General features: G+C 33.9%; 1 protein-coding gene across 2 annotated transcripts; it reads right to left on the bottom strand.

The window, feature by feature from the left end:
• Positions 1–8848: 8848 nt before the first annotated feature.
• Positions 8849–14013, bottom strand: LOC112289869 (putative alkaline/neutral invertase F). 2 transcript variants are annotated; one of them, XM_090254813.1, is made up of 6 exons: positions 13897–14013; positions 12308–13754; positions 11491–11652; positions 11053–11322; positions 10307–10865; positions 8849–9903 (listed from the first exon to the last, which is right to left on the bottom strand). In XM_090254813.1, the coding sequence occupies exons 2-6, from the start codon at positions 12737–12739 to the stop codon at positions 9608–9610; spliced, it is 1719 nt and encodes a 572-aa protein (XP_090110939.1). In that variant the 5' UTR covers positions 12740–13754; positions 13897–14013; the 3' UTR covers positions 8849–9607. The 2 variants fall into 2 exon arrangements, with proteins under 2 accessions (XP_090110939.1, XP_024391311.1); XM_024535543.3 differs by lacking the exon at positions 13897–14013 and having other exon boundaries at positions 8849–9395; positions 9577–9903; positions 12308–13835.
• Between the last annotated feature and the right edge of the window lie 3153 nt (positions 14014–17166).

Raw genomic sequence — 17166 nt, 5'->3', positions numbered from 1 at the left:
CAAACCAATAGTGCCATAGTGAAGAGGACCATTGCATTCACACACATCACAAAAGGCACATTGAGCATAGGAATGGAGACCTACATGGACAGCTGAAAACATTGAAATTGAGACACTTTTGATAATACAAAATAAAAGAGTTGCATATAACAAAATTTACTCATGTTCGAATTTACTTGATTCATAAAGGCTTTATAAGACCCCTTCAACATGAAATGTACTAGGAATTGAGTAGATAAGATGGATCAATATTTGAGGAGCAAAGACAAAGAATGTAGTGCACATGTTAGAATTTTATAATATTTGTTTGAATAATTGATGCCACTTTTGAATATGCAATAGGTAGTTTTCACTCATATATATCAATTTTAGACTCCCCATTTGATATCAATGCATCAATTGATCTTTGTATAAAATTCTTTTGATATTGTTCTTTGTATAAAATCTTTGTCTTGATCTTTCTATAAAACACTTTTGAATATACAATTAGCTATATTAATTGATCCATTCTCAATCCAAATTTGCTAAAAAATCTACAATTGAAGTTATATTTTTGGTAGATATGGACCTTGTACATAATCAATCAAGTTCATTTTTGTACATAACAAATCAAATCTTCATCCTTGTATATAATCAATTAAGTTCATCCTTATATATAATCAGTCAAATGCAAAAGATTCCATTATATTAAATCTATTAGATCATAGTATGGAGACTTTAAGTCTTCTATTCAATCTATTCATCTATCTCCATTGTGATTTTTGGATGCAAGTTTCTTCCTACATACAAAAGGGCATTGTAATTCCACTTGCAATGACAAGAAGGCCTCCATATTTCTAGTTCTTACAAGTTGGTGAAAAAGCTCCCACTATCTCAATTTACAATAATAAAAAAAAAAATTTCCTTACAATGATTAGAAAGCTTATTTGTTGTCAAGGACATAAATCTCTAAGAAAGAAATCCTCAATATTCTCTTATAATATTGAAAAGAACTAAAAATTCACTCTAAGATGATATATTATTGCACTAGAATGGCTATTGCCAAAGACACAAAGGCTAAAAAGTCTTAAAATAAGACTAAGGACTAAAAAGATATTCACAAGAGTAAAGAAGGCTTCACTTTTGCATGTATATATACTCTTAAGTAGGAGCTACATAGCAATGTCTTATAAGACCTCTAAAATGTATTGACTTTGTAAGACATATATCTTAACTTGCAAGACGAGTTTTCTATATGTGTGCCACATAGTTAACTTGTTTTGTAAGCTACCAACACATGGTTAATTTGTTGACCAAGTGTTTAAGCTATCAATCAACTACAAACATATGTAAAGTTAAAACAACATATGTGAAGATTCTAAGAAGCTTCTCTAGAAAGTTTTATGAAATTTATCTAATTTTATGAACTTTTACCTACTTCTATCTAACTATATAGGTATTTATTAAAGTACCTATGTATATTTGTGATATTACCTCCCTTTCTAGAGATGAATTTCTTAAGGAGAGGTCTTCATATGTTGAAAAAATCTAAGATGCAACAAATTGTATTTGCCACATATTTTGATCTTTATTTTTTTTGAAGATAGTTGATAGGTCATTTCAACCATTGATAGTATTCCATACCAAGGCAAAAAGACCACCTTGTTATTTGATTGTTGTTGAGACCTTCATAACTTCTTTCAAATAAAATATTTGAAACACCATCATGAATTATTCCTACCTCTAATAAAATCACCAAATATTGGGAGTCTCTTTAAAGGTCGTGATATCAAACATGTTGTATCTTGCCATCTATTTGAAGAAGGATATGTCATTCTTGAGGATCTTCATGTCAATTTTATTGTCTTGAAGGTTGTAACAATTGCAATGTCTTGTTTGGTAAGTTAGTAAATAAAAGCTCTTGAGTTGAATGTTTTGGTTATTGATTTTTCATCTCCTTAGCGTCACAAATATATAGAAGGTACAAAAAATGATAGAAGATAGAGTGTTATTTTCTTTTGATCTTGTTTCTTTTATAATAAAGATATGTTATTCTTCATCTTGATTTTGATGGATGTTGTCAATGAAAAGCCTCTATTTTCTTTATTGTATTTGCAATATTCTTTGGAGGCTCTCATGTGCATTCACTGATATTATATGCATGCCAATGAACAAAATATTCCAACCTATTTTGGCATCGCCTTAAATTTAAGACTTCTTCCATCTCAAATTCTTGGTTATTATCTACTTCTATAGGAAGAGGTGGCATTTGTCTTTTTTTCGAGATATTCAATATCTTATATGGCTCAAGAAAGGACTTGTGAAATACAAGGTGAATCTTCATAGACTCTAGTAAATATAATCGATAAGCGATAAGATTGACTTGTTCATTAATAGAAAAAGGACCAAGCCTATGATAGTCTAACTTATCATAAAGAAGAGTAGTCTTGATATTATGATGAAGTAACCATACCTTATCACCTATATTGAATTCTGGTTGTTCCTTGCAATACGCATCTGTATTAATTTTTTTTGTTCTTGAGCTCTCTTTAATTGTGCCTTTATTGTTGCATGTAGCTCTAACAAATGATTTGTCAAATTTTCTATCGCTGGATTATCAACTTTTAAAAAGTCAATAGTATCAAGTCATAGATGATAACCATAATTTGCAAAGAAAGATATTTGTTGAATAGAAGAATGTACCAAATTATTGTATGCAAATTCTATCAATGGAAAAACAGTTGTTCAATTATCTTGATGATAGTTGATGGTACACCTCAAGTACTATTCCAAAACTTGATTCACCCATTTTCTTTGCCTATTAGTTTATAGATAAAAATTCAAAGAGAGCTTTATATTCATCTTTAAAATCTTGAAAAGGGTTTTTCAAAATCTTGATATAAATTGAGTCTTCTTATCTGATATAATATCTTTAGACAATCCATAGTTGCGATAGATGTTAAGAAAAAGCTTAGTCATTTTTTTTATTGGTGATAGATTTTGTACATAGTAGAAAATGTGCCATTTTGGTACAATGATCTATTACCACAAATATAGAATCATACAAATTTGAAACTAAAAGATCCATAATAAAATCCATAGAAACAGAAAACCACAATTGTTTTAGAGTAAGTAAAGGCTGAAGAAGTCCATAAGATCAATGACAAGGAGTTTTGGATCTTGAAAAAATATCACATGATTGTACAAAGTCTTTGACTACCTTCTACATTTGAAGCCACTAAAAATCTTTCAATATTAGCTCTGAAGTCTTGTTGTTTCCAAAAATTTTGGCTATTCAAAAATCATGACAAGTTTGAAGAACACATAATTGTACTACACCTTCTAGAATGTATAATTACGTCTCAAAATAAAATAGTTTGTTTTTAAATTCAAACTTGAAAGTATCATGAGACTTAGAAGAATTATTCTTGATATCATTGACAAGAAGATCAACGGACATACTTGATTGAATTTGCTTGAAAAATATTAAATCAATGATTAATATTAATTTTATTGCTCAAAAATGAAAATATTTTAGCTTCAAAAAAACCATTCTTTGTTGATCAAAAGATGTATGTCTTTCTTTTGGTACAAGTTAAGAATGTCTAGAAAAGGTTTCTAACAAATCTTATTATTTTTTGAGTCGATAAATGATCTTAAAATCAAATCTTGATAAGAACATGATCTAACAATCTTGTCAATGATTTAAAACATATACTGACATGAAATATTTGAGATTATTGTGATCTGTATATACGATGACTAGACTTGAGGTGCCTTCTAAATAATGAAGCTATTCTTGAAATGAATCCACAATTGTAAAAAATTCTTTATTGTGAATTTTATAATTAATCTTAACTACTGAAAAAAATTTGGAATAGAAAGCTACTAAATGGAGTTTGTCATTTGCTTCCATTTGTGATAATATTGCACTCAAGACAAAGTCTAATACATCTGCTTTCATAAAAAATACCTTGTAAAAATTGACACAATATAATATTGGTGCAAAAATAAATTCCTTTTTTAAAGCATCAAATGATGCTTTGACTTCTTTATTCTATTCAAGTTTGTGTTTACAAGTCAAACATATAAGTGGAGTTGTAACTTGAGAAAAGTTCTTGATGAAGATTAAATAATAATTGGCAAAGTTCAAAAAGCATTGTATGTTGTTTATTATTCTTGAAATCTTCCAATCCATAATAGTCTAGATCTTCTTTAGATCCACTATTAGTCCTTCATTGGAAATGATATATTCTATGAAGTCAACTTGAGTAATATGGAATATATACTTTTCTAACTTCACATTTAATTTTGCATCTCTAAGTTTTTGTAACATACAATGAACATGAACTTCATACTCTTCTATGTTTTTAGAGTAGATTATGATGTTGTCTAATTAACAAATGATAAAATCATCAAAAATCTCATAAAAGACATTATTCATTAGATGTTGAAAAACAATTGGTGCATTTGTGAGTCTAAAAGGCATGACATTATATTCAAAATACCCATACTTGATTCAAAATGCAATTTTTTATTCATCTCTTTATTTAATGTATACCAAATTATATGCTCCTCATAGATCTATTTTTGTATAGATCTTTACTTGATTGAATTGATCAAGAAGTCCTAAAATCAAAGATGGATGATACTTATTGTTGATAGTAATCTTGTTGAGTCCTTGATAGTCTACACACATTCACATAGATCTATCTTTTTTCTTTACAAATAACATAGGAGCCTTGGCCGAAAATTTAGAATGATGCATGAAATTCTTACTGAAGTTTTAATTAATGTATACTTTGAGTACAATCAACTCATTTTGTAATAAGCTATAGATTGGTCCAAATGGTGGTCGAGATCTTTCATAAATATCAATGGAACAATCATAAGATTAATGCTCTAAAAGAATATTTGTGTTCTATTTTTTTCAAAAATGTCCTAAAAAACTTGATATTAGTTAGGAATACCACTTGACATCTTCTTGCCATCAGAAATGGGCATGGCATATAAAACAAAAGATAATCTTTCTTTTGTGGCATGCATAAAAGCTCTAGTATCTACTAGTAAGGATTTGGATGTACTAGACTTATGTATTTTTACTTGACTAATGGAATTTTGGATTAAATTATCAAAAAAACTAAGGTTAAAAAAAATCTAATTTATTTGAAGATTATATTTTTTCAACTAAGATAATCTTAAAATAATTAGATTGAATAAAAATCTTATTATATTAAATATTATTATACTATTATAATCTTTAATTGCTACATCTAAAAGAACAGACTCATACATAGTATCTCTAGAAGATAGTGAATGACCATCTATGACTTCTACATGTATAAGCTTAGTTTTTTTGACTAATAATATCTCTTTTTTTTTGACAAAATCTTTGTCTATAAAATAGGTTGAGGCACTTGAATCTATTAAAGCTAAGACTATGTGATTTTTTGATCCTAAAGAAACTTCTATTATAAAATAAGGTGAGGGATCTGAAGAGAGAATAGAACCTTTACTAGGAATTATACAAGATTCAAACCGCATTGTCCTTATCATAGCTGGAAAAACTCATTTTTTGACAGATTCTCTTCTTTAGCAACCATACTTCTCATTCTATGGTTGTGTTGTTTCTTTGAACAATGTTAAATACTTTATTTAGCTTTCCCTTAATATAAGCATAAGCCTTCTTAATATTGTCGAGTCTTTTCTTGCTATGTAAGGAATTTAAAGCGTACCGTATAAATTTGCATTGGTTCTAGCTTCAATAAATATGTTTCTAAAAATTTGGGAGCTGCCGTCATTATTTGATTTGTTCTTCTCTAACCAAATCTTTGTTCTTGATATCTTTTAAATAATTAAATGTCACATGCAATGGCCTAAAGGAATAAATTATTCTAAAGATTCTATCTTTGACATTGTGAATAAGAAATCTTTCATATTATCCTTCAATCTATATTGAAATCGATTAATTAAGGCTTTATCATTCCAATCCACATTGCAAGCGAGATTTTGGAATTTATCAGCATACATTGTGGCTAACCGTGATTCTTGTCGTAGAAATAAGAGCTTAGTTTCTACTGCTCTTTCTTGATCACTTTCTTTGAATGTAGCCATAAACACTTCTAAGAATGAATTCAAATCATAAAAGAGTAGCAAATCCTTTTCTATTAAAGGTGCAAGTAAAAAAAGAGCACTTCCTAATAGAAGTGTGCTTATAAATCCAACTTGAGTAAATCCATCTAGGTATTGGAAAGGATGCAACTTTAGACAGAGCTTGACTTATTGCAAAAATCCTCAAAATTTTGATCTTATTCCATCAAACTCTTAAGGCATAGTAATCCTTATTCCTGTCATACTTGTAGACTTAAGAGATTTGGTTGCGAGATTAATCTACTTGCTTCTTTCAATTGCACAACTTCTTACTACAGACTTTGAACTTCTTCCATAGGTATAGGTTTAGTCCTTTGATAATTTACGTTGGAAATATGTGAGATTTCTACTTTTAGAGTACTGACAAGCTAATAAAGATTTGAAATAGTTACAAATCTATTCTCACTTCTGCTAAGAGTAGCATCTATAATCTTTTTTTTTTATAGACAACTCAAACAAATTCAAAAATTTAAATTAGATAAGGATAATCCACAACTTCTAATATCAAATAAAAATTTCCACAAAAAAAAGTAATCCACTCTCTTTAAGAAAAAGATAAATATTAGAAAATAATTTTTTTTGTTTAAAGGTAGGTAGTCTGCAACCTTCAAAAAACAACAATAGAAGTGGAATAATCCATCCACTTTTAAAACAAGACAGAAACAGTAAGTTAGCACTCTTGTCAAACTGTCAATGATATGAATCTCAAAGGAAATAAATGCTTAATACGCTCTTGTGACACTCAAAAGAACTAGACAGTCACTGAAAGATGATATATTATTGAACTAGAATGGCTATTGCCAAAGACAAGAAGACTAGAAAGTCTTGAAATAAGACTAAAGACTAAAAAGATGCTGACAAGAGTAAATAAGGCTTTATTCTTGCCTCCATATATACTCTTAACTAGGATCTATGTGGTAGTGTCCTATAGGACCTCCAAAATGTATTGACTTTGTAAGACACGTATCTGAACTTGTAAAGCAAGTTTTCTACATGTATGCCACATAATTAGCTTGTTTTTGCAAGCTACCAATACATAGTTAACTTATTGACCAAGTTTTTAACCTACTAATCAACTACAAAACATGTAAAGTCAAAGTAACATCCATGAAGCTTCTTTAGAAGGTATTATAAAATTAACCTACTTTTATCTATTTTTACCTACTTCTACTTAATCATATAGGTATTTACTAGAGTACTTATGTATATCTGTGATACTTATACTATCTATTCATTTAAACAAAATTGAGCGTATTTGACTAGTGAATAGGAAATCTAACTATAATCAAGTTATACTTAACACACTAAAAAGAGTATAGAAAGCTAACTATTAACAACTTAACTATTAGTCTTGTAATTTTTTAAAGACTTCAAAAATGTTAACTTACAAAATGAAATAATTATTTATATCAAGGTAACTTTTATTGAGGTTTGATTGTAGATACAACAAAACCTCACTTTTTTATTCAAAATATATTTTTTATTTCTTTCTATTTTAATTTGTTTCTTTTCTTTTCTTTGCTACTTATAGATCTTTTGTTGAATTATGGTATGTCATTTTTTGTTCATTCTTTCAATCATTAATAGATACAATTTTAAAAATAGTAAACAAGGACATTATACAATTATAGATCCATAATTGTTATTTTGCTCATTTATTTTTATACACAATTAATCAAATGGATACTCTAAAATTGAATATTGTTTATTATAAAAATAAGAATATTTTTAAACTTAAGAAATAAATCAATAAAATTTATAATAACAGCATCATAAAAATAAACATAAATCCAATATATATCTATATTTAGATTATAAGTATAAAGCCAAACTACAACCATATTCTAAATTAACTTTTAATGTTCAAAAGAATCCTTCAACTTGGAAATAGACAAATAAAATAAATTATAAAATAAATACAAAAAACATTTTTGTTCAAATGAAAATACATTATAAATGTTAGCATGGCATTTCTTATACACATTGCAATTTATAAGTTGATTCAATATATCAAAGACTAAAGTGAAGAAAACCCTCCAAGAATATGGAATTGTTATTTACCAATTATTTACCAATTATCTCTAATTCTTACATCAAATTTATATGTCGTTTTAATTTTTGAACAAGCCAGAAAACTGTAATTAAAATGAATGCTTCTCATTTTAATTATTGCTGTTAGATTTTAGATTTAATTTTTTTAACGCTTTATTCAGTGTATATATGTATATATATATATATATATATTCAGTGTTGGTTTCTGTTGTGGGTTGTAAGACTTGTAATTAAAAGGAAATATCATACACATCGTATTGCAGATCAGTTACAAGAGCTCGCACAGATAACGATGTTGTCATGCTAACTATTTCAAGCAATATCAACTGGTCATGGGAATGCGAACGAGTGCTTTTACATCATCCAACAACTACTATGACATAGAAATGCGCACTATTTTTAGCTTCGTTCAATTTCAAACCCATTTTTGAAGTATTGATGTAGTTACTCATCGTGTAAAGATAATTGATGTCACTGAGTTCGCTTACATGTACGATTGATTGAGAAGCAGATTCCGGTCACACTCCCAAGTTAACATACACAGAATACTTTGTAAAGTTCAATATTGTTGTGAAAATTTACTGCTAGGAAAAGTACATCAAATTAACCCTATTATAAAAAAAAAAATCTGGTTATTGCCATACATCAGAGTGTATAAGGCAGCCTCTGACGAACAAACGTTGGTATTAAAAGAGAGAACGTGGTAAACTCGATTAGATGCAATGCCAGCATTAAATAGATGCACCAACACTAACAAAAACGAAAATGCCCGATGAGAGGAAAATTTTGAATGAGCCCTAGGAGGGCAAGCTTGTAACTAGAGACAATAAGAGCCCTATTACAGCTCCATGTATCATGACTCTACTCCTGTATCCTAAGTTGGCTTTAGCCATCCGATAAACAGTCCGTAAACATTGTACACACCTCTTCCACCTTCTAGTCATCTTTTCGCAGGATTGAGACAGTGTTGAGCCAGCATTCTGCGACGTCACGAAAGCTCAATTACCATGACTATAAGGGGTATCACACGAAACAGCTGCACACTCCCATGCTAGTCAGGATAACCGAACGCATTCCTACGTTCTTCCGCCCCTTTTGTCACCCCATTATAAAGATCGAATATATCTTCCTGTTCCCCTGTATCCTTCTCAACTTCTTCCAAGATGACTAGGTCCATGAATGAACTATAGTACAATTATTTCCATTCTCTTCCCCTGATCTCATGAACCAAGTCACGGCCACAAATTGAGGAATTAGAGAACTTCCATCGGTAAATTATCCTTGATCAAGAATACGAGAATTTACGTAGTTTCATGGTCGTTTCCCCGGTCTGCGTCTTCTCAATCGCGTCGACTCGACTTTGATAGACAAAATCTTTTATGATAGGATACTTACACAGGTAGACAAGCTGCATAGCTTCACATCTTTAAGCTGTCCATGATGCAGATCTAGTGAGTGACGGCTTCATCTTCTTATCTTCTTCGAGTCCTATCATTCCTAAATGAGAAGGATCCTCCAGCATCATTTTCGCAACAAGATAACCAGCAATGGACCAGGTTTGAAATTTACGTGCCTGTTTTCCAACATACCGACCCAGCTTTCCATCATAATATTCTGGCCACCCATCCTTAGCTAACCTAGTCTCCACCTGCTCAATAGCCCGTCTCGCAATTTGCGGCCTACCCGTCTTGATACATGCGGCAGTCAACATCCAAAGAATAACTGCACACGACCAATAAACCAAGATACTTTGGAGGGGCAAAGATCATAAGATGTAGGTTGACTGAGAGACTTTGTACGACAGTAGATTAGCTAAATTGATAAACACAAAATAAAATTAAACAAAAATGCATTCATTACCTTTCCAAGTTCAGAACTGTCAAATTAAAACTTTCAGGTACACATAGAAAATATTCATCCTCAAATATAACAATCACAATGACCGAATTCAACTAACTACTCCAATATACCTTCGCAGAACACGTCAATCAAGATGATATTTATATTCCAGAAGTTGTTTAACGCTTAGCAAAGTTATCCAAGACGTAGCAGTATGCATAAATAAATCAAGTACGAAAGTATACCTACAAACCCTAATGACAACAAATAAAATATTTTAGTGTACCTGGCCAAGATCCGGCATTATGATAGCTCCATCTAGTATTCTTTGGGTCACACCCGGTAACAACGCGCCATTCATGTCCCTCCATTGCAGGGTACGAAACCTTAAGTGGCATGTCACCCACAAGCTCAGGCCAGCGAGCTTCGAGTAAATCCATAATGGCAGCTGCCTGTTCAGAAGTTGCAAGAGATGCCAGAATAGCCATAAAGTTACCGATAGCAAACCAACGAAAGTCCATGCGAGCAGGACTAACATTGCCAATGAAGAAACCACCCTTCAAAGGCAGAAAATCAAAAATCCAGTCTGGAATAGAATCTGGAATAACGTTGAACTTGTTAACCGCTGTGTGAGAGTACTCTTCTGTCTTAAACCGGTAGATATTATTAAGCTGTTGGTGGTCCAGCCAAAAATACTCCCTCATATGAAAGCTGAGGGCGTGAAGTCGCTTGTCAATTCTCTCTAGAAATTCCTTCCCTTCGCCTTCAGCCTTAATAAGACTCTTTGCAGAGCGCAGAGCCATTAAAAACAAGCTCTGAATTTCTATTGGATAACCATAAATGCCCTACAGACACCAATATATACACAAAATTCCTCAAAAAAAACCCATAAATGATACACATATTGAAGAGTTTTACTTACTACGATTATACCCATTCCACAACTAAGTTACATTCACAAAGTAATCTTTGATCGCCGATTGTAAATAGATTCTACAATCACATTACCACAAAAGTTTCAGATACACATACCATCCGACGATCCACCATGCAGCAGCCGTCTGCGCATAGAAGAGTTGGGAAAGTATCGAATCCATCCGCGAGACACAAGGTCAAAATTAGTCTCATTCCTCTTTGACAGTCGGGCATGTCTGCTAAAGAATGATCTCCAGTTGACTTGGTATAAGCACGAAGCAATATGATCCACCAGAATCCTGAATCGACTGGAGCAACCCTCCCAATTGCACTCTCGCCAAAATCAGCGATCATCGTATCTGTTTTGCGAGCAGGATCGTGGAGGACCTGCAGTATACGAGGCAACATCAACTTCTTCTGTAAGCAACAGACACCAACTGTTTTCTGGAGTACATTTGTGCTAAAAAGCCAATTTCGGCAGACGGCGCTAGTTTAATGAACATTGAACTTCAGGATGAATGAACATGGTGAACATGTTACAGAAACAGCAATTACCTTGAAACTTGCGGGCATTACCCCCTCACCCAACGTGAAACAATCGATTCGCTTCTCGATCGATTGAAGGCGCAGAGTCTTCAATAAAAAGTTCTTTACTATCTCCGGCTCGCCGTTCATCAAGAATGCCAAAGCACTGGGAACAAAATCCCTCACGAAAACCTGAAACCGGAATAAATGACAATCTCTAAGCGTCAAATAAACGGCACATCCAAATGTACCAAAACTGCTCAGTACCCGCACTTCGATAGTGAGGCATTGAAAACCGTAACCACGTAATCCGTGAATTACACATCCATTCATACTTTCTTCCATGAATGTACAGGAATGATTTCTAGTTCTATGTGCGACAAAAAAAATAATAAATATATAAAAAATAGGATACAGTTCCCAAAAAGCGGAGGCACATCGAATCTGACGTATCACTTAAATACATATATGACATTTTAAAGCGTAGCTTATAAAATTTTACAGCTCCCACAAAGAATACAATGAACACATGTTCTCGACGTTTAGTGCAAATCAGCAACCCCACACAAGAAAATAAGCAATTTACAAGAAGTCAACGAACTTGAGATAACCGGAATTATAGCTTCCTTCCAATTAAAATTGGCAAGAGACACGTTAACTCCAACCGCTAGCTGGAAACGAAGCATTCACAGTAATCGGCTCTGGCTACACAAGAACATGCAATAGGTACAACGAACATAGAGAATGAGGAACACGAATGGAATATTGATTTACCGATGAACCACATCTCGATGCACGTTATCAAATCAATCAGCCTGTAAAGGAGATATAAAAGACAGAGCATAACCTGATTATAATTCAAAGAATCTTCCGTCGGATCTAAAGCCGCAATAGTCCCCACTGGCTTGGACCGGAAGAATACCATTGATTTCCTCAGTGTTTCCCATGCGTCCGCAATCATTGGATGAGGTTCGAAGGCATGATACTCCCGAGGAGTACCAGCTGACGATCGAATGCTGGGAGAAAGCAGCGCTTCCAAGCACTCGGAGCTTTTAACCGTCTCCAGCTGCCGAGGGGGGCGTGGCGAAGATAGCCCCGACGAAATGATGTCGTTGAGAGATCTCTCATCAAGAGAATGATGGTTCTCAATTTGGCGCGGTCTGACTTCCATTGGTCTCTCAAAATCAATGCTGCCGTTGTCAACAGGGTTGGAGTCAATGGTTCTCCTGAGTGACTCCCAGGAAGTCTCCAAAGTGAGGGGTCTTTGAGGGCTATTCATGCCGAAAGGCAATATATTCCTTCTTAACCTCGGTTAGAGATAAGAGATCTTCAAGTCTTTGCAATGTAGTCGATAGAACAGATTACCTTTTAAGTGCCTTAGTGTGGACGAAGGGTTTGAAAGGTGAGGCTTACCACACCAAATAAATGTGTTGTCTCTTCCTTTCTTGCAGACTTTAATCCGCAATATTATATGTTCTTCAGCTAGACACCTTTAAGTAGTTTCCTCTAAACTTCTGGCTCGCATCCAAGATCACAAGCTTCTCTCAATGCACACAAGTTTTGAGAAAGTCAAAACCGCCGAGTGCCGTCGTCCACCCTGGGCAGTGATGTTATCACTTCACGCACATGAAGAAACCAACAATTTGCTGCGTCCTGGTGGAATAAGACGGCAAGTGCAAAGCTCTGGTTCCAAGGGCAGAATCGAAAAGGAGAGCGCAGGCGGTAGCAAAGAGCATTCAATGAAGAAAATGGCCTCGATCTGTACAATAAATCATGCCTTTACCAATATAGCCAACGGCAGGCAATCAGGAAGTAGATAGAAGATAAGAAAACGCCGATGAGATCTCGACTACTGATCGGCTTCAGGAGAAGACGCCTAAAAATTGGAGCGTCGGACACCGCCTTGGAGCAGATCTGGAAAGTTCAACTATTGACCTCTCCGGAAGCAAACCGCCGCAAAAACGAACCGACTTCGAATGACAGGAAATCAAGACTGAAACACTGCACTGACAACAGCTTCACTACGTACTACACACAAAAAAAAAAAAAAAAAACTGTAAGAGCTGGAACCCTTGTCGCTGCAGCACCCCCGCCAACCCTCAGCCTCTCGCTCTCTCTCCCTCCTCTCCCTCTTCGAGACTGCTCTAAGAAACGAAAATTCCGAGGCCGCCTCTGCTAGCCTCGCCGCTGTTCTCAGGCTGCACCTGCTGGAACACTTGGCCCGATTCGCCTCCCGAACTCCACCTTCCGTTTTCGCACGACCCCGCGAAGGGCGCAGGGAAAGGCGGTCACACCTAGAGATGCAGCAGACCAGGAGGCAGAGACTTAGCGAGAAGAATGCATGCGCTGCCCTGCCCTGCCCTGCCCTGCCCTGGAAAAAGAAATGAAGTAAATAGGAGAGGAGAGATCGTGTCATACATACAGTAATGTTAGTACCTAGCCCCCGCTGCAAAGTTGGCAAGCTCGGGATCGACCGAGCGAGCGACAACCATATGCCCTCCTCCTCCGTCGCCGGACCTGGACCTGAAAACATGGTTGTAGCGTCGTCGGCGGGTCCCATGGCAATGACGCCAGCTGGTCCCTCTCCCCCTCTAATTATCTTGGTGAACTTCTCCCCTCAACAGCGCGTTTCCACTTGCACCTGTATTTTCCCCCATAGCCATAAACCATAGCTTCCCTGTGACCATAGCCTCTTCTTCACCTACATGCTTGGTACACCCCTGCTGAGCTTCAACGCCCTCCTTCTCTCAGCCTCATTTTCCAATTAGTAACCACACAGCCATGTGAGTAGCCTTTGGATCCAAGTGAAAAAAGCATGTTAGGGTTTACTAGAAATTATGATCAGGAAAATATGGACTTTTGAATGCAATGCTTGTTGATGTGTGTTCTCAAACAAAAAGTGATTTGCATGTGATAAATACAATGTCAAAGCACATACAACATCACATTGTTGTTGTTCAAGGGTAAAGATCTCCAAAAGAACTCACACATACATGTTCTACATATACATCTGTATACAGTATTTTGTATTTTGAAGGGCTGTAAAAGCATAAGAATTCATTATGAATGATAATAATAATAATAATAATCTCATACACACCCACATTGTAGTATTTCATAAAAAGTCATGAGGTGTGTGTGCATTGGCAGTTTCTATCTGATTAGCATGCATTGATATTTTATGCGGGCCTGTTTACAATAGTTTGATGTCAACTAGCACAAGCACAAAATATTTCTAATTAATAGGGTGTTTACATGTGTTAAGAAATATAATGCCTAAAAAAACAACATATTGTAGTCAAAACTATTGTTTTCATGCAACATTTGTTAAAGCATATTTATTTAACCAGATAGATTTAATGATTTACTACCTGGTCTTGTATTCCATTATTGTTCTAATCTAGATACTCAAAGGTTTGTACCAACACATCCACTACATCACATGGCTTCATGAATTTCAAATTTGGAGCCACATGAAATCAATTACATGTTCTGATTTTAATTTAGAATATCAATAAAGTAAAAAATATAATGAACTCGTTTCAGTATGTTTTCTATTCAAGAATTTGTTTTCAATTCTCAAAAACAATTAATTTTTTTATGCACAAGACTGAAACCACATTATTAAGAACACTTAAATTGATGTGGTTAATTTTTATTTCACTAAAAGTTAACCTAAGATAAAGTAAATGTAATAAATTAATAAATAAATGTATAAAATGAAAAGAAAGTCGAATTTCCTCAATTTTTAAACCTTAAAATCATGTATATATAATACAAATGATGATTGATAAATCAATTAAATTAATGATAAGGCTTCTAATATCACTTTGAAAATATATGACTCTTATCTGATTATAATGCTATTTTCTCTAACATGCACATATATAGTTCTATTTTACTTGAAATATCTTATCTTAAGATGAAGACCTTGGGTTTAAAGATAGCCTCAAAACAATTAAAATACTTCTAATGAAGTTTTCAGACAACTTTTCCTTTAAACATTTATCAAGATGGTTTCTTGCAAGTAATGGTAACATGAGGGGACCTTAGTTACTCAACATGTTTGAATTTTGTAAAATAAAGAGGTAACACTTTGTTCAGATAAAGACCCAGTCACCTCAACAAAAAGCTTCACCCTGTACACATCCCAAGGCATAATAAAGCAAAATTATAACACACACCTACAAGAAACACATTTGTGAAAAAAGGGTTTTTAATTTTGATGTTGGAATGCTAATGCACATATGCCATCACCCTGATGTATGGTAAGCCTTTTCCATGATAGTTTTGTATTAAAATCTGAGAAAAAAATTATAAAAAAATTAAAAAATCAAGTTACAAAGAGGGGATGTACCTTGGAGTCCACACCTAAGGAGGCATTTAAAGATACCCTCACTCTTAGGACTACCCTTGCCCAGCTACACTCCCTCCAATCCTAAGTATATAAACTCTATCCCATGGAAAAGTTGTGGTTTCTGTTCATTGGGTTTTACTTGCAGTCTCATTTTGTACCCAAAGCCTCTCTGTATATGAATCATCCATCTTGTGTCGACTGTAGAAGTGTGAATATATATATATATATATATATATATGTGTATTTATGTGTGTGTGTGTGTGGATTGGGAAAGGTTTGCAGTACTTTGTTTTATGGCACAAAATGAGATTCTATCTGGTTGACAGGGATGAGATACTTGTTTCCCTAATTGATATTTCTGCCTCCACTGCCTTTCAGAAGCCCCCTACCTTTTTGGGTTCTAAAGTAAAGTAAGTAGTGCCCATGATGAATCATAGCTTTGGATGGATGCATTCTTTTTTGGGTCATAACAAGGTGGAATTAGGGTTTGCAGAAGTGGCAAAAGTACATGCAAAATGGGTTCACTTTGCTATGAATGTGTAAATGTACCATTACCAGAGAAATGTGATGAAATGAACAAAACAGGCACTTTTGGCTTCCCCTCCCAGCACTCTTGTGCCAGACAAGGCCTGGCATGGCATGGGAAAAGCATGCCAGTTGTAGTACCTCAATGCACACAAGAATTAAAACTATCAATCCAGGCAGCAAAATCCTGCTTTGAAATGCAATGTATGTGTGTAAGAATTAGTGAAATAGTTCCCAGGATTGGGGTATAGCCTCCACTCCAAATAAATATTCACTCAAGCAATTTTATTTATTTATTTTTTGTTTTGTTTTTTCTTTCTGACACAAAAACGGGGTTTATTTAATGCATTGATATGGTGACAAATTACTAAATACTAACTTAATTCCTAATACCCAATTAAATGGACACAAAAACGGGGTTTATTTAATGCATTGATATGGTGACAAATTACTAAATACTAACTTAATTCCTAATACCCAATTGGATGGAGTTAAGACAATAAGGTGAAGTAGGTAAATTTACTTCTTAAGATCATACAAACTCACTCATGCAAGTTTAGGGAAACAAAAATTCTCTTTCTGCGGTCACTATTGATTTGGTTGCTATTGTTCAATTTTGTTCTTACTCTTGTTCTAGATATTTCTTGTTCAAGGTTATGGTTATGATTTCTCTTTTGCCTTGTTGTGGTTGAAATTCAATGTCTTTGAGTAGGCGGTCTTGAAAATGTGGTTTCATGTGTTAAATTTAAAGTGTTTTGTGGTAGTGTACTTGCTTGTGTTCAAGGTTTCATGTTATAATCACCATTTCACAACCACCATTTATA

The sequence above is a fragment of the Physcomitrium patens genome, chromosome 12 (assembly GCF_059467195.1).
Source record: "Physcomitrium patens ecotype Gransden chromosome 12, ASM5946719v1, whole genome shotgun sequence".
Lineage (NCBI taxonomy): Eukaryota > Viridiplantae > Streptophyta > Bryopsida > Funariales > Funariaceae > Physcomitrium > Physcomitrium patens.
The sequence above is the reverse complement of the archived record's forward strand: the minus strand, read 5'-3'. Positions and strand labels throughout refer to the sequence as shown.